At 49.0% G+C, this 21,933-nt stretch overlaps 2 protein-coding genes and 1 pseudogene across 6 annotated transcripts in view; 2 read left to right on the top strand and 1 right to left on the bottom strand.

Moving 5' to 3' along the window:
- RSPH9 (radial spoke head component 9) overlaps positions 1 to 21,933 on the top strand; it is a 102,108-nt gene that overhangs the window by 9,109 nt on the left and 71,066 nt on the right. The window contains exon 5 of one of the 4 annotated variants that reach the window (XM_039854473.1): positions 17,328 to 19,743. The exons of 2 other annotated variants lie outside the window; for them this stretch is intronic. In XM_039854473.1, coding sequence (XP_039710407.1) covers positions 17,328 to 17,425 — 98 coding nt within the window. In that variant the 3' untranslated portion in view covers positions 17,426 to 19,743. Of the gene's footprint in view, positions 1 to 4,935; positions 5,436 to 17,327; positions 19,744 to 21,933 lie in introns of those variants that run through there. One more of the 4 variants, XM_039854472.1, reaches the window with a different exon arrangement.
- On the bottom strand, positions 4,722 to 21,215 carry MRPS18A (mitochondrial ribosomal protein S18A). Of its 2 annotated transcripts, XM_039854480.1 has the most exons (6): positions 21,060 to 21,212; positions 14,324 to 14,355; positions 11,831 to 11,938; positions 9,229 to 9,352; positions 8,918 to 8,987; positions 5,517 to 6,005 (listed from the first exon to the last, which is right to left on the bottom strand). In XM_039854480.1, the coding sequence occupies exons 1-6, from the start codon at positions 21,169 to 21,171 to the stop codon at positions 5,861 to 5,863; spliced, it is 591 nt and encodes a 196-aa protein (XP_039710414.1). In that variant the 5' UTR covers positions 21,172 to 21,212; the 3' UTR covers positions 5,517 to 5,860. The 2 variants fall into 2 exon arrangements, with proteins under 2 accessions (XP_039710415.1, XP_039710414.1); XM_039854481.1 differs by lacking the exon at positions 11,831 to 11,938 and having other exon boundaries at positions 4,722 to 6,005; positions 21,060 to 21,215.
- LOC120596394 (uncharacterized) lies at positions 14,873 to 14,991 on the top strand (annotated as a pseudogene).

Genomic DNA, 21,933 nt, shown 5'->3' with positions numbered 1-21,933 from the left:
CAGGGATCGGGAAGCCATTTCAAGGCTACTGCAGTGCCCCAGAGGTTAGGCTTTGGGGTCCCAAGTGGGTAAGGGCTGCCAGGAACGAATAGCTACTTTGGCCTTAGCCACATGGGGGCACTCGAGGCAAGCTTCCCTGAGCATAGAAAGGAGCTCCTAGACCTATGGGGGAGATAAAAGAAAGTTTATAGGGGTTGGGGCATTTCTTACCCATGAGATATACTTTCCAGACTCCTATTATCTCCTCCAACTCTGTGCTCCCAGCCTGACCAGAAGCTGGAGGGGGCTGCACATCCCCAGGAGGTTGATAAAGGGAGCTAAGAATGTTGTGGTGGTGGGACCCAGCGCCTGGGGCTGAGGTGGGAGAAAAGTCCTCTTAATGCCCCTAATCTGGGGGTAGCAGTCCCACCTCCCTGATTCAAGGTGTGGCTGGAAAATCCTGCTCAGTGCTGACTTCTCAACCTTCTCACCTGTAGCTGGATGCTCCAGGGCCAGCGGATGGGCCCTTCTTCCACAGTGGTGGGTGATTAGGGGGTTAACACAAAGCCACTTCCTTCCCATTGAAGCCTCATCCTCTGTGCAGTGAGAGGGCCAAGGAGATGCTAGGGTCTTTGCAGCCGAGACCAAAACCATCCAGATGGGTAGTAGGGGCCCAGCAAACTCTTCATAAGGGAACCCCATCAGCCCTGTCTGCATTGCCATCTGGGGGGTCTTCCTAAAGGATGCTGGGGTCACTGATAACGTCCAGTCAGCAAGTGAATTCATCAGTCTTCTGGGAGGTACGGGATTTGAGCCTAGGGTGTGGGTGAGGCCCACCATCTTGCCTTGATGGTGGGCCTCAGGGCTGAAGGATCAGCCAATGGTTTGACATCTCAGTCACCCCAGCATGTTGGTTTGTCCTCAGTGCTGGAGCTTTGGCAGCTGAGGGTTCCTGACATCTCGTCTGTGTGCGCCTGAGGGGAGTAATGCTCCTGGTCTGAGCTTGGGAAACCTCGCAGCTTCTGTGCCTCCGGCTCCCTTCCTTCCAGAGCCACCACCAGAAAGCCTCAAGGAAGTCTGGCCTAGCTTTTCTTATAATGGCTTGGGTGGGGGTCATGGTATGGGGGTGGAACTGTGGATGGTTAGGAGAGCATGATTTTTGCTCCCAGACTCCCTTATCTGCTAGAGAAAGAACAGAAGGAGCTGCTGGGAGGCTGCCCTGCCAGGCAGACAGCAGAGGAATGAGCCGGGATGCTAAGTGGGGCCAAAATCCCAAGATTCTCTGGGACACCAGCATTGGCTGGAGGGATGGAATTTGGCAGCTGGAATTTTGTGGGATGGAATTTTCTGCTCAGGTAGGATCATTGTTTCCTTTCTGGGTCTGAGGCAACTGTTCAGGACTTTGTGTCACCTGTGAGCCAGTATGGTATAGGTTGGCCCTGTCCCTGGGACTCCTGTTCTCTGTGCTCATGGAGGTAGGCCAGGAGCTCAGAAGCTTGTCCCTGAGCCAGCCTTGGCTGAAGAGAGAATGGGGAGGGATGTTGCATAGGGCCACTCATACTCTCCTGTGCTGCCCTGCCATGCCCTGGTCTGCAGGATTTTGTATGAGTAGGTAGCTTTGGATGTCAAACCATCCTCCTGGTGGAAGCAGGGCAACAGCTAAGAGTTCTCTGAGCTTGGCTGCAGCCAGGTAAGACAGATGGAACACAAAATCAGCCAACTAGGTAGTAAGTACCCTGCCGTTTCATGCTCCCTAACCTTTCACTCCATCAGCAAATAGCCACTGAACAGTTTCTATGTGCCAGGCACTGAAGATCTCATTGTGAGCAAGACAGACACTGTCCTTGCCTCCAGAGGTTTGAGAAGATCAAGTGAAACACAGGATAGGATGTGGAAATGTAAAATAGGAGGTGCCTCACAAGCGAAGCCATTGGTGTCCTGGGAAGCAGCATGGGACAGGCAGAGTATCTAGGGAAGCAGAGCAGGAGGGGTGGAGGGCGGGGAACCTATCCTTGCTCCACTCTGTCTGTAATGGAGCTGACACATCTCAAACTGCCAGGCCCAGGGCCACTGGAGCTCCTTCACGCAAGTGAGCTGTCACTAACAATGCCAAGTTCAGACAGCAGAGGGCAGCAAAGGGCCTGCCTGCCTCAGAGAGTGATGGGAACATGGTCATCCACCTTCTCTTATGGGTATATGCAGGTGGCTCCTCTCATCCAGTCCCTTGGAAGTCCTCGGCATTCTGGACCAGGGGGACTGACCTTGCCCGTCAGTTACAGAGGGTACTCTTCCACCTCTGTACCCCATTACATTACTCCCCCGCCCCCCACCTCTAGGGCAGTTGACCATACTTTGTGGCCCTGGTGTGGCCAGAGTGGCTGCTTTGAGGAGGGACCTGGTCATTTCTCATTGTGTCACAAGTTGTGCAGTGCTGGTCTGAGTTTAAGTCATCTGCTGCCCCTGGATAGCCTTGATCCCCAGCCTGGTCCACTCTCCGCCTCAAACTTACTCTCAGAGCTTTGCTGCCTTTCTTACTGGAAGGAATATAATTGAGGAGCATACCCTAGCCAGAGGTTTCCACACTAAGGTGAGGACATCCCACTGATCCTAATTACTGGCTTGTTCCCCACCACAGCCTCAAAAATAGAGTCTGTAGAAGAGGGGCTGCCAGGGGGCAGGAGGGGGAGGTTTGAGGAGACTTGGGAGACACCAGGGCCGCAGGAGGCTGCTTCTCCTGGAATCTTAGAGGCAGAAGCGGTGAGAGCTGGCTAGGCCCAACCTTTAGAGCAGCTGCAATAAGAAAAGTGGGTGAAGGTGACAGCAACTGCCTGGCTTCCCAGGTAGATACTACGTGACTCCCGGCACGTTTAGAGTCTGTGTGTTTCCTGGGCAACCAGCTGAGCCAGGAAAAAGGAGAGGACAGGAGTGTGACAGGAATGCAAGGGAGGGAGGCAGTGTTGTTAGCTGGCTGGCCCCTCACATGCTGTTTCTACACTCTGCCAGCCCCCTTCTGCTGCTTGGTGCTGTCCCTTGCCCCAGTGGGGGCTCTGTATTTCTCTAGTATCCCTGCTAACCTTGGGCCCCCTCATCTACTGGAGCAAAGAGGTGGCTAAACTCTAGGTGGGCAGGCTGGTGCAAGGGAAGGTTGGGACCCAGCCCTTGCCCAGAGTGCCGAGGTGCTGGTGACTGTGAATTGATGAGTGGTATAGGTTAGGGACTCCAAGATTCCATTTCTCCAGGGCAGCATTTGGCCCAGGCAGGCTGCAAACTGCCCTTCCTGGAGTGGCAGAGGAGTGAGGCAGTCTGACCTTTCAGTTCAAGGGGGCTATGTGACTATGTGCTCCAAGGGCAGGGAGGGACTGTCCCAGATGATGTTCTGGGCACTGGGGTGGGGTCAGGGGTATACCTAAGGGGAGCTAGAGGATGTACCTTCCTGAGGCCTGTGCTTCTGGCCAAAGGCTGAAAGCAGTGCACTGGGAACACTTTGTTCTGTCACACCCCACTCCCATTACCCCTAGGCAATCTGCTCTTTGGAATGAGTGACTAGGAAAGCAACAGGCTAGGGATTTAGGACTCTGAAGGCAGGTCTGAGAGGTGGGAGACTTCAAGTCCTTCAGAGAGGAAAACTGTAGGAGCCAGCGGGAAATACTCCCTTCTCTGACCAGGAAATCCCCCTTACCCCACCAGCCCCCTTCCTAGGAAGTACCCCAGCCAGAGCTGACAACCCAGGGACATTCTTGATACTGTCTGCCAGCACTATGTGGGCCTAAGAAAGCCTATGCTGTGGCTTCTACTTCATCACCTCATACATTGGTAGTAGCACTTGGTGCAGACTACTGCACAGTGCTGCAGTTGGCTCTGAGCCAGGCTCTCCGTAAGCAGGCCAGGGCCAGCTGACCTACATGCACCCAGAAAGCTTTGGATTTGATCTGGGCAGGTGACGACACCCAAGGCCAGGGGTTCCTGGTGGTTAGGTCTCTTAGATGCAGGGTGGGCCCCAGTGGGTGGGGGCTGAGCTGTGTGGCTGTTGGGTGTGGAGTGACCAGGGTGGGCCATGGTTGGAGGAGGCCTGTGGGAAGCTGGGGCAGCAGGAGCCAAGCAGCCAGGCTGAGCTGGCAGCCGATGAAGGCCTCAGAGCAGCTCTCAGCGCATCACTGGCTGGTCCAACACCAAAACCTTCAAAGCATTTGCCTTTCTGGCATGGCCCAGAGCAGAGCTGTGGCTAGGCTGGGGAGGGGCCTTGGTGCGCAGGGGAATAGAAGCTCCAGATCTGCATCCAGAGGCGATTTTCCCAGGCTCCTTCCTCCCACACAGCGGCTCCCTCCCTGTTCTGGAGATGGATCAGGCCCTTCTCGCCAAGTCCTCATAGCTGCACAACTCAGCCTCAGGCTGGGCTGCTCCAGTCTGGGGAGCTCAAACCAGGGCAGGACCCAGGAAAGACAAAGGCTCATTAGCGGTGGCCCAAGTCCCCTCCCGCCAAACTTCTTATGTGAGCTCCTGGATGGGTCTAATCCGTCTCAGAGCAGAGGCTTATGGGAGTGCGGAAGAGAGAATAAAATGTTAAGTAGGGACAAACTGCACTAGAACTAAACGTCACCGGTGGAGTGTCCCGAGTACAGGGTGAGAGGGAGCCTGGAGAAAGCCCCAACTCCTCTCTGCTTGTGGATTCAGCTTCCTCCCCCACTCAACCTTTAACTAGACTTGCTGACAGGAACAAAATGCACTGGTTTGAGTTTCACCTCTTCATTTCCTTTGCCCTCTCCCTGGAAGTGGTTTTAATGAACAGTGAAATGGCTAAAAGGCAATCAGGGGGAGTAAAAACCCCAGGATAATTAAATCATCTTCCCTTCTCCCAGTAGAACCTTAGCACCAGGGCCTGGCAGCCCAAGGAGCTGGGGCCTCTGCATATGCACAAAACTCTGGCTCCACAGAGCTCAGGCCTCGCCTTTTCCCCAGGATCCTGGAGCATCCAGATGGAGAGGGGCAACGCTCTGGTGGTGCTGCGCAGTCTCCTCTGGCCAGGCCTCACCTTTTACCACGCTCCCCGCACCAAGAACTGTGGCTACATCTACGTGGGCACTGGTGAGAAGAATATAGACTTGCCCTTCATGCTGTAGGAGGGGCCAGCCTGGGAACTTTTTATGCAGAGTGTAAACATTATTTTCATACATTTCAGTGAATTTGTCTGTCTATTCTGTCCTGATGCTTCCCCTCATCTCCACCTCCATCTGGTGTCCAGGCTCTGAGGAGAGGCCTACGGAGCTGGAGACCTAGTTCTAAACCAAGTGGCAGAGGACTGGAATGTGCTAAGGAGACAATGGCAGGTGGAAATGGCTGTGGGAGGTGACAGCCAGGAGCCCTTTTAGCAAGGCAGCTCTTGGACTCAGATGAGAGCTGCACATGGACCAGGCAGCCCAACTTCCCTCCTCCTCGCAGCCTCCCAGGCCCAAGACAAAGCTGTCAAAAAAGAGGATGGGAACCTGTTTGGCCCATGAACTCCCTCCCTCAAGTTGCATTCATGTGGCCCATCACAGGGATCAATGACTCAAAGTTCATTAACTGGCTGAAAATGAGCCCAAGCTCCCCACACTTGCCAAGCAGGGAATATGCACCCAGTGGGTGAGACGTGAGCCTGGTTTATGACATTCCTTTGGGCAAAACCCCTGTCCCCCAGCACTGAGCACAGACCCAGCCAGTCATGAGACCACGGCACCTGCCAAGGGACCTGTTTTGTTTGCCCTTGCTGACAGGCCGAGGGCACTGAAGGAGGTCCCACTGACCCTCATGCTGTTCACGTTGCAGGAGCCGGGCCACCCTGGTAGGGATGGGGCAGGAGTACAGGAGGAGTTCTGGCCAGGCTCTCAGAAAGCCCTGCTCTCAGTCAATGATACAGCACCAAAGGCCTTCTTGAGTAGGAGATGTTGTCTTTCAGGAGGGGTGATCCCACAGCCATGCGCACCTTGTTCCAGCGGTGGCCTTTATTGTAGATGGGCTTGACAGAGCGAGGGGACCAGCGGGTCAGGTACCTGTGGAAGGAGGACCAGGAGATGGCTATGAGGGCTGGGGCCTGTGCTAGATCTGGGAGAGTGGGCACTGCCTCCTTGGGTGAAAGCTGTGGTTGTCCAACCAAACCCTTTCACTTGAGGATCAGAGACTTTTCCTAGGAGCAACTGCTGAGTCTGCTATAAACAGATGGGCTGGGCTCTTGCTGCAAGTGTGTGTGTGGCCAGCGTCAGGCAGCCTAGGGCCATGTGCTCCCTTGATCTTTATGAGTTATCAGTGTTTGTGTGTATTTCCTGGGGGAAGAGGCAGAGAAAGAGGCTGCTCAGAGAGCAGATCATTCCTCTCTGGCCTCAGCCAGGGGGAGAGAGGCTGATGTAAGGGCCTGAAGGAATCCTTCCCTCTTCCCTACTTGGCTCATTCTGTCACCCCAGCCTTCAGGGAACTCCCCTGGGCAGCCATAACTGGTGTAGGACCCCTGCCCCTCACCCAACCTGTGATGGGAGCCAAGGGTGAAGGCCCGTGGGGGCAGACCAAGTCCAGGAAGGTTCCTGTAAGTAGGAGGGGGGTGGAGAAAGATGGCTGCCGCCCATAGTCCTTTGGCCTCCTTTGGGGATGGCCGGGGCACTGATAGTTCCTGGAAAAGTGGCTCATGCCGGCTGAGACTGGGGTTTACTCCATTCAGAATGAAACTTGGAGAGGCCCACCCTTCATCCTGAAAGCTCAGCCATGCACGAAGGCCAGGATCCTCTTCTGCCTCTAATCTAGGTTGAGACTTCAACTCGCCACCTTTAGAAACTCTCAAATGAGAGATTTTTAATTAAAAAAATTATTACCCCCCCAAATAATTACCCTTGGATGAAAATTTTTAGATAGAAGTTAAAAAATGATTGCCAACTTATACATTTCAACTAAGCTCCTCTGGACCTTGGTCTTCTGCTCTCAGCTCTGCACAAAGGGAACAATTCTTAAAAGAGTATAAAAAGCTGTGGGAGGTGCTGGCCTGCACTCCTAGTGTGAGGTGGGCAGAAAGGGGAGTGCTTCTCTACATCTACTGTCAATGTCAATGCCCCAACAGGGAGACCTCTGAGGAGTGGGGCTGGCCCCAGGAATGGCTTTTTTTATGGTTGGTGGTGCTGGGACAGCAGAAGAGTAAAGGGTAAGGGAAGGAACACCTGGCAAGCCCCTGTGCTGGCATCTGTCTCCCAGTCTCCAGAGGGGGTGGGTGAAGAGGTGGGGTGTGCGAGCAGGGTCTGTGAAAGTCGTGCTCACTGGGATTCCCAGACCCCAGAATGTCTTGAGGCTGACCAGGATCTTCAGAGCTGCTGCCCTAAAGCTGTTCTTCCTCTCTGCCCTGCAGGGACCCAAGGAAGCTGGGCTTTAGCTAGCCCTGGGCCTAATGCCTGTGCCACAAGGAGCAGCCAGCTGGTGGGGGAAAGGGGGACCTGGGTGGCTGGCCTCCAGTCAGCTCTGGGAAGAGTCCAGCTCTAGAAAGAACCAAGGCTCCTTCCTACCTCTCCTGAAGGGACAGAAGGAGGAGGAAGTGTGGCTCCCCTCGGGCCCCAGTAGAACCTGGGTCAGTGTGTGGCAGCTCAAGGACCTCTGGATAGAATCATAAAATTCCTTGCAAGGGAATCGACCTCCCTTGTAGCCAGGCCTCCCCCTCCCCCCTGGGGTGGCCTTTTGCAACCCAAGAGCCCCCACACATCATCAATCCCGTGTCACGTTAAAGGACACCGGATATATGGGAGGGAGCCTGGCCTTACTTCAAAGGCCTGAGGGCAGGATGGATTGTGTCCTTAGGCCTGCTGCCCTCTCTTAACAAGGTGGGGGGTGGGAGTAAGCTCAATCCCCAAATGGCCCATAGCATATTTGGGGAAGACAGGAAGAGGTTAATAGGTCCTGCTCCCCCAGGGCTGCTGGCAAATGGCCCAGCTAGCAACATAGGAAGTGCAGGTGGAGATGGGCATGGGGCCAGGGTGCTGGCGAGGCGTCAATGAAGACCCAGCTCTGGCCTTGCACCCCAAGTCCAGCAATCTGTGGCTGGTATCTGCCTGGCCTCCCACCCTCATGCCTGGGTTCTGCTGGGGATCTGACTAGGAGGTCTGCTTGGGGGGATGGGGTGGTACTGGTTAAGTCTTGCTTTGCTTCAACCATTTTTGGCCCCATACAGAGAGCAGTTCCAGTGGCAGCTGAACAGGAATGGTGGAGGGAAAGGAATGTACAACAGAATGACTGAGTGTTAGGAATCTGCTCTTACACTAGAGGGGGCCACCCTGCTTAGGCTGAAAGGCAGACTGATTCATTCCAGGATCTAGGGGCCTTCCTCTCTTCTATAAAACCTTAGGACCTCCTGGGTCACCATGTGCAGCTGTGCAGATTCTTAACTGCGTAACTCTAGGGAGCAACCTGCACAATCTAATCTACATGGATAACTGTCTTGAAGTTTTGCAGTATACGACTTGCACAGTTATATATGGTGGCCCTGCCCCAGAGAGCCCTCCCACTTTTAAGACCTCATTTTGCCCTTTAATAACCCCAGTGCTGGGATACTAAAAGTTTGTAGAAGTGCTCTGATATTCCCATAGCAACCCTGTATGATGTCATAAACAGGGGATTAGCACATTCTAATGCCCAACCAGCAGACCTTCTTACCCTCCTTGCCCCTGTGCTAAGTGCCCTACTGGAGAAGGAAGAGGAGAGAGGCAGAGGCTGAAGCTGCAGGGGCGGGTGACAGAAGCCCATGCAACATCAGCTGCAGCAGCAGTGGGACTAGTGGGGGTAGGTGCTCAAGCTACGCAAGACAGAACAGACAGCCAAGGAGCACTCCAGCCTTGCTAGGCTGTGGGATGAGCCCCAGTATATGGCCTTCCCTGAAAATGCAGCGAGAATGAGGTCTTGCAAAATGCTCAGGGTGTGGACACCCGAGTTTGCTCACCGATTTAGCTGGGGTTTGCTCTTCGGAACAAATCCTTCAGGAAGCCGAGGCCTGTGATTTGGCAACAGACCTGAGTGGAGGGAGGGAAGAGCATATAAGGCGATGGTCTCCAAAGCTCCCTTTGCAGCTCTTGGGGGCCATAGGGAATGCCCAAGGGGGTGGAAGGTTGGTGTTAGGAGAGTATAACGAAGACTCTGGATGTGCATTTTTCTTCCAGGAAGGGCTACAATATGGGGCAGCTGGTGGGGAAACAGAGGGGAGGATGGTACCTAAAGCCCTGTGTCCCTCTTAGCCCCAAGGGGAACCTCTACCTGCTCGGTGGGCCATCTTCACACACTCCTCAATCTTGCGGTGCTCTTCTTGGCACAGGCCTGTGATCCTCCTGGGCAGCATGCCTCCATGAGGCCGGATGAACTGACTCAGCAGCAGAACATCCTAGCGGAACCGGAAAACGGGAGATGAGGGTCAGTCAGCTGGGTGGGTGTTTGATGCTGGGGAGCCAGGCCACATGATCTACAGGGGAGGCTATCGTATACCCTGGCACTCCAAGACGTTGATGTTTCCCTCGGAACTGACCTGAGACCACTCCCTCCACACACAGCTTTGCAATTGGTCTGCCACCTTTACCCTAACAAAAGTTAAATCCCAACTTAGTAAGATTTTCTGACCCCATTACCACCCCAAGAGCTTCTAGTTCCTCCAAGAAATAATTTTTTGACAGACTAGGTTAGAAACTCCTGAAAAAGTGTTAACAATTTTTTATGCACCTGCATGAAAAATTGCCCTTTAATCTTTCCTGGTGATGATGGGTCTGTTATTCTCTTAGGGTGAGGTAGGGGGTATGTCATATATTTTCACACAAGAGGAAAATTCTATACCATTTCCGCCACCACGGCCTATGGGCCACAGGCCAGAATACATGCAGACAGCCCCTCCACCTTCTGCTGCTCTCTCTGAAGTGCTAGGCAGAATACAAGCTGAGGAGGAAGGGATCAGGGCTGTGAAATTAAATCCTATATCTTCTAAGCCCCCTGTGAACCAGATGTGAATGGATTCTCAGGCTTCCTTTTGACCATCAGACAGCTTTGGACAAGACAAGGAAACAAGGATAAACAGAGCCAGAATCAAGACAAGAGACCATTAAAAAAAAAAAAAAAAAGACAAGAGATCATTTCTTCTAACTCTCACAGGATGGCTGAGGGAGTTAAATAAAAGCCACCATCTCCCATCCCGCCCACCCCTGAGGGGCCTGGCATGCCAGTCTTAGCAGTCATGTCCACAAACTGACTTGCTGCCCTGGCAGGCGCCTCACTGTATAACCGCAGATTTGTTTTAATCACTGGACAGCTCCTGAGGGACCCAGACCCCCCAATTCCCACCCCTGTAATCTTCAGAATCTGATGAAAAGAACTTGGATTGGATTATCCAGGGCTAATAAACTGGGCTCACAGCCCCAGTCTCCTTCACTGCAGACTGCTAAGCAAGCTGACAGCTTGTGCAGCTCGGGCTAACGGTGTCCTGAATGGAAAGGGGTAAAAGCAAAACAAGCCTTTACCTTGGAGGAGATCGGATTTCTTCTGCTGGATAAACAGAGCCAAGTCTATTTCCTGGAAACGGCTGGTAGGAAGAATGCCCCATGGTGGTCAGGCAGGTGTGGGGTTCACCTTCCCATCTTAAGTTGGGATTCCAAGTATGGCCACAACTCCACTAACTTCCATGTAACAAGAAGCTCTGAATACTGCCCTGCGGCCTGCAAGCTTCCTATTACTCCAAGCTGCAATCAGCAGAAGGGCCTGGGGCAGTGAAAGAACACCCCCTCTCCCCACCTCAGGGTGGCCTGAGGCCAAGGCTCCCAGTCTTGGAGATTAGTTGGGTCATTCTGTTCAGATCCCATGGGCATGTGGCCTCTCCTGTTCTTACCACCTGACCGGGATCTCTGCCCTTAGTCATCCCATTCCATAGAGGGGCACAGGGACAAGCTGCAGGTCAAACTGGCCCAGGGCCTGAATCACCTGAAACCTAAAAATAGGGTGCTTAATGTCACCAATAGAACTCTGAAGGACAAGTATGGATTTCTCCAAGACTGTGTCCGTTCTCCCAGTCCCTCCCCATTTCTAGAAAGGATGCAGAGTAGTAGCTGGGACTGCGGGCTGGCTGTATACCCAGAGTTTTTATTCCAGCTCCATGCCTCAAATTTCCTCCTCTGTAAAACAAGGATGAAAAAAGTACCTACTTCATAGGGATATTATGAAAGCGAAGCAAATGAAGGCATGTAAGTGCTTACAACAATGCCTGACACAGAGAATGCACTCAACGCAGGGTACCTATTGTTATTCATTGTCATCATCCTTCTGTGGAAACAGATGATGAGCTAAAAGAGCTGGAGCAAACCAGGATCTCCAATATGGAAAGAAACAATAATGTGTCCATAGGTCACAGTAAGGACTCTCCAAACAGACTCTTATAAAAGAGTCTATTATGAAATAACAAAACCCAAACTTAGATCCTGATCCCATTCTTTTGGGAACACAACCCCTCAAGACTGGGCCCTGATGGTCTGAATCTCAAGCAACCAGCCCATGAACTAAGACACTCTCAACCCTGGCTGCACATAAGAATCACTTGGGGAGCTTTTAAAAATGATGGCCAGGCTTTACCCCAGACCAAGCGAATCAATGTCTGGGGGTGGAGCCTGAGCATTTTTTTAAAGCTCCCCTATGATTCTAATGTGCTGCCAGGGGTAAGAGCCACTGGACAAAATGCGTGTCTTTGGTGGCTCCATTATATGTAGCACTGGCTACGGGGCAGGTGAGGGGTGGTGAGGAGAGTGTGTTGGGGGGATGCTGCTTTAGTTAACCAGAGACTATGACCTCCGTGACGTGTAGAGCCCAGTGTCTTTGTGTACCAACTCACCTCATAGCCATATTTGTGCTTCAGGTTCCACCGGCAGATGGGGCACTGGCCAGAAGGGTTAGGGGGATTTGGACTTTCCTGGGGAGTACCTGTGATACGGCCTTCGATCTAGGAGGCAGAGAAAGAGAGCCAGTGAGGCAGAGGGCCGTGTGGAGCCTCTCTTATCCTTGAGCAACCCCCAAAATGCTGGGAATGCTGGTGTAAGTTCATCTGTCAGGGTCCTGTGGGAGGATCTAATAAGTCTCTCTGCTGGAACTATGGTGGTGGTTCTGCAGCTGCTGTGTACTGGGCCTTGGGATGACCAAAGAGAAGTGACTTGGTGGCTTTCAAGGGTAGTAGAAACTGAACTTAATGCAAGAGGGAGGGGTTTGCTGTTATCAGCTGAATGCTAACTTTTGTTCCTTAAACAACCAAAAACCTTTGGGAAAAAGTAATAAATGCACGTGGTAGAAAGTTTCAAACTGCGCAGGGATACAGAGTCTAAAGGAAGTCTCCCTCTCACCCTACATATCGTTCTCAGAGGAAACTAAGTTTCCAGCTTTATCTTACAAAGGTAAGTCTATGCCAGTGGTTCTCAGCCTGCCATGATTTTGCCACCCAGAGGAGCCTGGACAACAACTGAGACATTTTTGATTGTCACAACTGGGGGATGGGGTGCAACTGGAATCTAGCAAAGACGTTGCTAATTATCCTACAATGCACGGGCCAGCCCCCACAAAAAATTAGCCAGCCTAGGATACCAATGGTGCCAATGTGAGAAGCCTGGTCTCTGCCTATACAAACAGATAACCGTGTGCACTCTTGCTTCTTCTCTTTTTTAAAACACAGTTGGGAGGAACATTCTCCTATTCTCCTTGCTTTTATTATCTTGGATGCCACCTTTCCAACTGTGCTGAGGCCACGTGCGAAATGACCTTCGTGGCTGCTGTATCCTGTGACATAGCCTTGGAATTACTAAGCGTAACAGACCAAAGATTTGGAGTCAGCTCCAATTTCAAAAGGGGGAGTTTAGAAAGCCTTGCTGACTGAAGCCATGGATTATGAGTAAGGATGGGACACGTCTGAGAGGCTTTGGGAGGGAAGCAACACTGTCTCCTGGGGAAGAACTGGCAAAAGGGAAAGGGGGCTGGAAGCATTGCTTGATTATGTAGGGCACTGCTACCTTTCTGCCAAGGCCACCACAATTATGCCAGAAATGGAGATGTGTGTAAGGGAAAATGTGTAGGTGAGTGGTAGGCCTCGGGAGGGGATTAAAGGGGGCCCGTGGAGACAGACCTAACATTTACTGACTCCCAATTGCATGCCTGGCTCTGTGCCAATCATGATTCACACATATCTTGTTTAACGCCCAGAACCTACTGAGGGAGGAACCACGATTTTATATTATAGATGAAGAAAGTGAGACCCCAGAGTGAGCAATACCCAGTCAGTCATGGGAGCGCCTCTCCGGGAATGGATGGGCTCCCTCCCCCAAGGCTCTCCTTGTACAGGGTCTCCATGTTCATTCTACAAATAGCAAATTCATGCCCCACATGAAAAAGTCTTCACACTCAAAAACCAGATGTGTTTTCTCTCCACCAGCATAGAGTTCACAGGGTGAATGCTTATTTCAGCTCTGAATAAGGGGATAAACAAGGTGTGCTAAGGAGATGGGAGTCCCCTCAAAAGAACTGTTTTGAGGCTAAGCAGTGCAAAAGCTGAGAGAATGTTCTGAGGAAGACCCAAAGAACCCAAAGGGCTTGTCCTGGGGATAAGACTGTCTGGGGGAGGACCGAGCATGGCTGGCTGCCAGAAGGGTTAAATCCCTGGTTGACATGGAAGTTACAGAGGCTTCTGGGAGCTCTGTGGAGTGGCTGAGGATTTATTGGAGGCATGGAAGGCCATGTGAAAACAACGTTGTCTTTTAGGGATTATAGGATAATCTAGGCCCCATGACTCCCGGAGGAAGGGAGGCGAGATGGGCCCAAGGAGGGAAAGGGGGGAGTCGGTGGATAAAGAATTGTTTTAGCTTTATTACCAGCAGACAAGCTAGGGTGCTAGTGAGCCCAGGTCCCAGAGAGTGTCACCTTCTAACTGCATCACTTAAGGAGTAGCTTAGTCATTCTGGACAGAAAGGAAAGGAGCTGAGATCCAGGCTCCTGGCCCTGGGTCAACTTACTCTGGCTCTCTAGTCTTGCCATTGCCTTAGTTTCCCCGTTGGAAAACTAATTTATCACCGTCCAAAGAACATAGCAAACACCTCTTAGATCTTGTCATACAAAGGCCACTTTAATCAAATAACGGATGCCTCAATCCAGGTACAAGTGACTGTTCCTGGTTAACTACACTACAGCACACAGCTTAAAAAATAGTAGACTGTGAGATTTATGGTCACAGAGGGAGCTAATCTTGGAGCTTAGAGTCCTGTTTGGGCCTCCCTTCCTCCCTCAAAGGAACGGTCAGGCAGCTCCAAGTGTTAAAGAGGTTATAAGTGGCCAACTCGATGATACTTACTATAGTTGTCTTCCCTTCTTGGATCTCCACCACTACAGAGATAAAGGGGAAAAATTAGGTCAGCCATTTAATAAGGAACAGGGAGTTTCAAATAATAGCTCAAATTCTACACATGCAGAAAAAATCGAGCCTTCAATCTGCACTCTCCCACGGTCCCCCATCTGGAAGAGAAAGCGTGCAGGGTTCACCTCCAAGTGCCAAGGCTCTATGCCCTTGAGGCTGGGTGGGGGCAAGGCCAGATGCCCAAGTAATGTCATCTCTCTTGGATCAACAGTCTTCACACTGTTTTTTGCCTTTTTAAGCCAAGATCCATCTTGGTTCTATCCAAGGAAATTGGCAAGATCCTGCCCTACTATGGCTAGCAATAATGACCTAAGAATGGGCAGAATCATCCAAAAGACCTTCAAAAGTACCCACCGCATGTGTCCTTTTATGAAGAGAATTAGAAATAGCTTTTGACTTTGAAGAGTTTGCTATCCATAAGATACAGCACTGAACTAACACTGTCCCAGCAATGAGACCAGCTCGCTCCTAAAATTCATCCTGAGAGTCTACGGCTGTGCCACCCTGAACAAGCCCGATCCCATCTGATTTTGGAAGCTAAACAGGGTTGGGCCTGGTTAGTACCTGGATGGGAGACCACCTAGGAAGACGAGGTGCTGCAGGTGTAAAAAAGAAGAAAAAAAAATTCATCTTGAGAGCCTGTTAAAGCTGTGCGAGGACAACTGTGTCAAATCCTCTTCTCTTCTTCACTCTTCTCCTTGCAGGGTTGCATTTTGTTATCTACACAGGAGAGGAGTGATAGAGGAGGAGGTGGAAGTAAAAAGCCTGTAGGTACTGGGTCCAGGCAGAATTTCAAGGAGAGTACTGCAATTCCAAACTGAGAGGGACTCCCTCAACTCTTTGTCTATTTAGGTCTGGCAATCAAGAGAACTTGAGGGCAAGGCAGTAAGTTGCACACATCCGTCAGGCTGTACATATTTTCCATCTTACTTGCCTAGGATGCAGAATGACAACTTCAACAATATTCAAAGGAAGAAATCAAGCTAAAAGCCCACATTTGCCAAATATAATCAAGAAGAAAATTCTTGGATCCTCCCTTGTTCTCCCAGTTTCTTTAGAAAGAGAGAAGCCATAGCTGTTAGCACAGGAACTGACACACAGATGTTCAATTAATACTAGCTGGCATTTAGAGAGCAAAATTCTTGCCATGGTCCCCTTCTGACTGGCAATTACTGTAGTAGAAAACGAGCCCACATAGGTAGACTGCAAACTGTCTCCCTACATACTAAAATCATATTTTAACAGCAGCTTGGCTGCCACAATTAGTTTGACTCAGCTCTAGCCAAGGCAAGAAGTAATACAGATGAGAAAGAGCCAAAGGCTCTTCTCCCTAGAAACATGTCCATAAACATACATACAATTAGAAGTGAATTTTAGGTGGCTCTCAGACCCCTGAAGCTATATACCCAAATGGTGATACTGTTTTTCTCAATGGTTGAAGTAGGTGATTTTAGTTTCTTGTTTATGCCTATCTATATTTTCTAAAGTTTCTAAAATAAACGTGTACTACTTTTGCAATAAAAAACAAAACAAAACAAAACAAAAAACCAACAATAAAAAAAGGAGGAGAATGTCTAAGGAAAAAAAAATGAAGCAATTGTAACCCAACCAGATTCCTACAGCAGCATCTGTGATCATTGAGCTCTGTGACTGACAGCTAATTGGACACAGACTGCCTGGAATTGTTACCAGTTTGTTTTCTGGGCAAGGCCATTCACAAAGACTCATTACTTCTAAACAACCAACCTGAGAGCCCTTCCATGTCCAACTCCAGAGACACAAAGGAGTAACAATGGCCAGAAAGGCCCTGAGGCTTTCTCCAGAGAACACTGTAGTTACTAATCAATTCAAAGGCAAACTAGGTTTCTCCCTGTAAAAGAAAATGCGTCACTCCACACAGGGATCTACTTGTTCAGAACAGAGAGGAGCCTAAACGGGATGTGGGTAAGGCTCAACCTGGTGCTCAGTCTGGAAGCCGGCACAGCTGCAGGGGGACTGTCACTGCAATGTGTCAACCTACAAATGTGGGGAGGCAGAAGGAGGACACAGCCCCAGCCCAGTAGGGGTTCCAGGAACCCTAGAAATTTTTCAAGTTTGGACAGACGGTGACCAAATCTGAGCAACAACTGGTAGGGGGAAAGTTTTTAAGAGTCCCTGTAAGAAACAAAAGTTAGGAAACAGAAGGAGATGGTCCTACTTGAGTCAGCACGAGAACAATGCCCTGAAACACAAAGCTGATAAACATGTGGTTCCCTTCTCTGTGGAGGCACTTGGGTCCTAACCATGAGGTAAACAAGTCTAACAAAACACACATCACTCCCGGCAAAGAACCAAACCCTGAAGTCATCCCACTGGCCCCTGGAAAAGAGATCAAAGCTCGTGGCAAGCTCCACTGTTCACAAGCTCCCCACACAGCAACTCTGAGCCAGTGAATCATCTTACTATAAGCCAGTGGGTAAAACATTAGGCAGATGCTTATCTAATAGAGACAATTTGTCAAACCAGGAATAATGACCTGAGAATTCACAGGAGATTGAGATTGATCAGGGCCGTGTTTCAGTGCTGGGGCAGAAGGCCTGGCTGGAGCATGAAAAGGCCCTGGTAGATTTTAAGTCTCTGAAAACAGGAGATAAGAATCAAAACAGTATTGATTTTCAGTGTGCATACAAAAACATGTCAAAAGTAAACAAAACCTGAGATCCATTTTGTCTCTGGCTGCCTCTCCATTCAAGAGAAGTGGGGGTGGCTAAGAAAGCTAGACTAAAATATTTAGGCACTAACAGAAAACGTGTTTAGAAAAAGACGGAATCACCCTTGTTTTCTCAGACATGCCTATATCAAGTAAACTCAGGAAAGAAATGAAGCAGTTTTCTAAACTAGAATTAAGAGCCAAAATCTTCGAAGGACACTTTTCATACAAATCAAATAATCTGTTTCACAGGAGGCAATATATTGGCTGAGCAACCAAGGATTGTACAGCCCAACTCCACCTATTGTGGAGAGTTACAACAGAAGAAGAAGACAGAGTCTTTGCCCTAAGGGAGAAAAAAGAACTAAACCAAGTATGGGAACTTCACTGTAATAAAGTCCATGCCTCGTAAAGAGGTCCTTTGAGTGCTTCAGTAAATACTCGCTCGCCTAGGATGAAGTCCAACATAACTGAATTATAACAGTCTAGAGCAAACAGCATTGCGGTGAGACTGCAGTGAACGGAGAAAGACCTTGATGGCCACATAAACAGAGACATAGTGAACTGCAGCAGTATAAAGACCCAACTGTTTAGTAAAGGAGGAAGTGTGGAAAGATGAATGATATGGAGTGGAGGGTGCTGCTGCAGGAAGTGCCCAGAGACTAAAGTCTTTCTTGGAAAGGATCCATGAAAACCAAATCGCAAACAGAACATGAAGGAATGGAGTGAAAGAATGGAGCAAATGAATGGCAGGATGGCTAAGAGGCAGCACTAGCAGTCTTATGTAGGGTCAGGGAGTGGAGTGCATGATCGGGATGTGTGCCTGCACTTCCGGCCATTAATTATTTTTCTCAAACTCCTTCCTCGCTCAAACAATGCTCCTTTCTGTTCATCTTTAATTCTACTACTACAATAAAGTTCAATATGAGTTTTCTCTCATTACCGCCTCTTCTTTTCTTTTGGATCAAAGAAAATGTCCCTTTGCACTATGCTTCAGAATGAAGAGTCTTGTTGCTGAACAAAAATCTATTTCCACCATCGGGATACTCTCAATTTTTTAAATTCCGCAACTCGCTCATTGCTCTCTCAAAGCTTTAGCTATAGGGCTGCCCATCCTGCCAGACACATCTTTGTCTAAACTGCTAGGTTCTCCAGAAAGCCCCCTTAGCTAAATGGAAGAGATGAAGAAAATTCCCTTCAGCCTTTACTCATTTCAATACACTGATCTAAATGTCTAATAGAGCATTACTGTAAATTCAGATAATCATATGGGTTTATTTTGCTTGTTTTAAATACATTTCCTTCATAAAAGTGCTAAGAGTGATAAAGCAGGAATGAACTCTAATTTAATCTCTGCTAAGTCTGGCAGTGTGAACTGTAAGCACTAAATGGTCTTCAGCAAGTTAACTGACAAGGGCTTTTGGGGAAGGGAGGAAATCACAGGGAAGCTCTGCCATGGAGTACCAAGGTGATGTTACAGATGGAGAAGGAAGAGCATGGCTCTACTTCCAACTCCACTGCTTACAAGCTGTGTGATTTGGGGCAGCTACTGAACCCCTCTGAACCAGATTTCCTCATTTGTAAAAATGTCAGTAATATCCACCTTTAAGAATCATTGAGAAAATGGAATGAATGTATGTGGAAAACCTAGCACAGTGCTTACGGCAGGCACTTATTAAACCACAATTTCCATTTTTGTCTTCCTTTAGTCTTGCTTCTTCCTTAATAATATTTTTTTGGCTTTGTATCCCTCTTGTCAAACTTTAAACAAGGCTTTCTCAACAGCAGTATGACTGACATTTTGAGCCAGGTGGTTCTTTATTGTGGGAGGCTGTCCTGTGCACTGTAATGGGTTTAGCAGTATCCCTGGACGCTACCCATCAGATGCAAGGAGTACCAGTTGTGACAACCAAAAATATCTCTAAACATTGCCAAATGTTCCCTGGGGTAAAAATCTGCCCCTCAACTGAGAACCACTGCTTTAGAATGAGAATTTACAGGCAGAAGCACTGGTGCTGAATGTTTATGAACTGAATAAAATTAAGTAGCACTATTAGATACTTTGAAAAGTAGGATGCTTGAATAATTTCAGTAAGACATCCGGCTTCCTCTCTACAACTTTAAATCCTATGTGTACAATATTATTTGAGTGTCAAACACACCTGCTGGGACCAGTCAAAATTAGCTATATGTGTAATATTTTATGCCTTACTCATAATAGGTAGAATATCAAGAGAAAGTTTTTTCACTTAAAGGCTTCGGAGACGGGTCCTAAGAAGAATACAGAATATGGTAGTGCCTTCATGTAAGATTACATCAATTCAGTTATTTAGCTTTTAGGTAACAGTGAGTAACACAGACGAGCAACCAACCCAGGTATTTATGGAAAGGAGGAGTCAAAGACCCATTTGAGTGTATAGTCTATCATTTCACAAACCCTTCAACTGCAAAAATGCAAATCTCAAATATTCCTTTATAAACAAAACAAAACTATTCCTCTTGCCTATCCTCTGGGAACATAGTAAGGAAATGTTTTCAACTGTGAATGGCATAAAGGATATGTAACTTGCAGCTACTAGCGTTTGAGACTTGGTAGACACCCTCAAAAAAGTTATAGGCATACGCTTATTTTACAGCATGAGAATACATAAAACACCTTATCCAAGTTCTTTTTGTGAACTCTCTGGTATCTTTATTAACGGATTAGTTTATCTAATGTTAACCAGGCAGTATCTGGATTTTGTTGTTCTTTATAGTAAATGTTCCGTCTTCCTCTTACACCTAAATTCTTCACACATACCTGCAATTCCCATGAACTATCTCTTTGACTTTCTCAAACTGGGTTCCTTGCCTGCCATTCTATTGAAATTGCTGTTTGATAGCTAAAGAGACCTCTTCAGAAACGAAAGCAATGGCCTCTTCATGGGCTCTTCTTTTTGGACTTTTCTGCTCCCTCTGAAACAATGATCACTCTTTTCCTCTGGATGCTTCTGTGCTTTAGTTAAAGGAAATGCTGGTCAATACTATGCCAGAATCTTAAAACACTCACATCACTTCTTTTGCACATCACTAATCCTTTCCTGCTTCCAGCAGTACACAAAGGAAAGCTATGTCCTGAAAGACCTTTTCACTCTCCGCCGGATTGCATCCTTTCATAAGTCTGTTTAAGGCACTCCCCCGCCACCCCCACATGAGACCTTCCAATTGGGTGTGCTGTTTCCGGTAACCAAATCTCCCTCTACTTCGACACGTAAATACCTAAATTGCATTTATTGGAGTCTATAAACACGTCTCATTACAACTTAACTTCTCAGGAAAAGAGCTGTGTTTTCTTTATCGAGTATCCCATGATAGCTTGAAGTACAGCACTTGGCCTTTAGTAAGCTCTCAGTTCAATGCTAGAATCAGGCTGCCTTTCCAGACTTACGATTAACGGAAAGCAAAACTACCATTCAACATGTGCCTCTGTTTCAGCTGTTCAATGACCTTTCCACCTTAACTTCAACCTTTCAAGGAGACTAGCGGCCAGGGCAGAAAAAGCTGCCATCAGATCACAGTATTTCAGACGAGAAACTGAAATGGGGGGCCCTGGGAAGAGTATCCAAATATCCTGCCCTCATAGTCCGGGGAGTCTTTAATGAAGGAGGCTGCGGTTCGGAGAATACGGGAGAGCTAACATTGCAGACCCTTATCGAAAACTTTTTTTAACAGTGGGACAGGCTTTTCTTCTGCTCTTGCCTACAAAACAGGCTTTTCTCTCTGTCCTCCCCACCTGCTCCCTCCCATGAGGACACTCACGAGAAGCGGGAAGTCAGATAACAATATCAGGGTCCGGAGGGGGGTTTTAAGCACCATGGGCGCGCCAGCATCTCCGGAGTTTCATAACCGCGCGAAGGAAAGGGAGGGAGGGGCGCACGGGCGCGGGAGAAAGCAAATTCTGCCGCTCTTCTCAACTTTGGGAGGTCGTCGGGACCTGGGACTCACCTTCCCTGAATCCGCGAACTGGAGGCCGAGCCCAGCTGGTCACGGCCGGGCCTGCCAGGAGCCCTCGGAACAGCCGCCCACAACCGGACACCAACACATTGAGGGCCGCCATCTTGAAAACCAAGCCTGACCTTCGTGCACTTCCGCTTCCGGAACGACGCGCGCGCAGCCGCAGTGGTGGGCAAGAAGTATGCGGCTTCGGGATTTCTTGCTCCTTTTGGCCGCATCACTTCCTTTTCCCTCACCTCTTCAACTTTGGGCTAAGCCAAGAGGCCTTTGTGTCAAGCCTGTGCTTCGTTCCTAGAATCTAGGGTAGGTTTTCTGGCTCCTGTCTGCCAGTCTTTGAAGTCACCAAGGTCTCTTTCTGTCCCTGGCAGGCTTCCTCGGTAAAATCACATACACGACCCCTATTTCTTTAAACCTTTTTCTTCTTTGCAAGTCAGGTGTGGATTTTTGGCTTTTTGTGGCTGGAACTAGGCCTGTACAGGAGAAGTTGCAGTGTTTAGTAATTCTCATTCTGGAGCATCAGGTATCAGGCAGAACTACTAGAATAGAATTAAAATCCGCCTCCCTCTCCCCCGCCACTTATCTTCCATTCTCATATTCTTAGCACTTCCCTTTGTCCAAGGCCTTTGCACAGCTATTTCCTCTGCCTGCTTTTTGCCTACCTAGTAAATCTTACTTATTTCTCAGAGCTCAGCTCAAACTTCACTTCCACAGTGGAGTCTTAAAAACCTCGCTGTTACTGGTTCTCATCACCAGATAACTTTCCATCTTAGAACAATTGCAGTTTTACAGTTTTACATTTACAGTCCCTACCAGACTAAGTTCCATGAAGGCAAGGATGTCTTTTGTTGACTGTCATATCTCTAGC

This window comes from Pteropus medius, unplaced genomic scaffold (assembly GCF_902729225.1).
Source record: "Pteropus medius unplaced genomic scaffold, Ma_sr-lr_union100, whole genome shotgun sequence".
Taxonomy (NCBI): Eukaryota; Metazoa; Chordata; class Mammalia; order Chiroptera; family Pteropodidae; genus Pteropus; species Pteropus medius.
Note: the sequence above shows the minus strand (reverse complement) of the source record. Positions and strands in the feature narration are given on the sequence as shown.

Excerpts from the sequence above, each read along its gene's own strand:
- MRPS18A (XM_039854480.1), bottom strand. The coding sequence starts at position 21,171 with ATGGCGGCCCTCAATGTGTTGGTGTCCGGTTGTGGGCGGCTGTTCCGA. Across the intron at positions 8,988-9,228 it reads GAAGATGGCCCACCGAGCAG|GTCTGTTGCCAAATCACAGG; the intron begins GTAGAGGTTCCC and ends CCCTCCACTCAG. Across the intron at positions 6,006-8,917 it reads AGCAAACCCCAGCTAAATCG|GTACCTGACCCGCTGGTCCC; the intron begins GTGAGCAAACTC and ends CTCCTTCCACAG.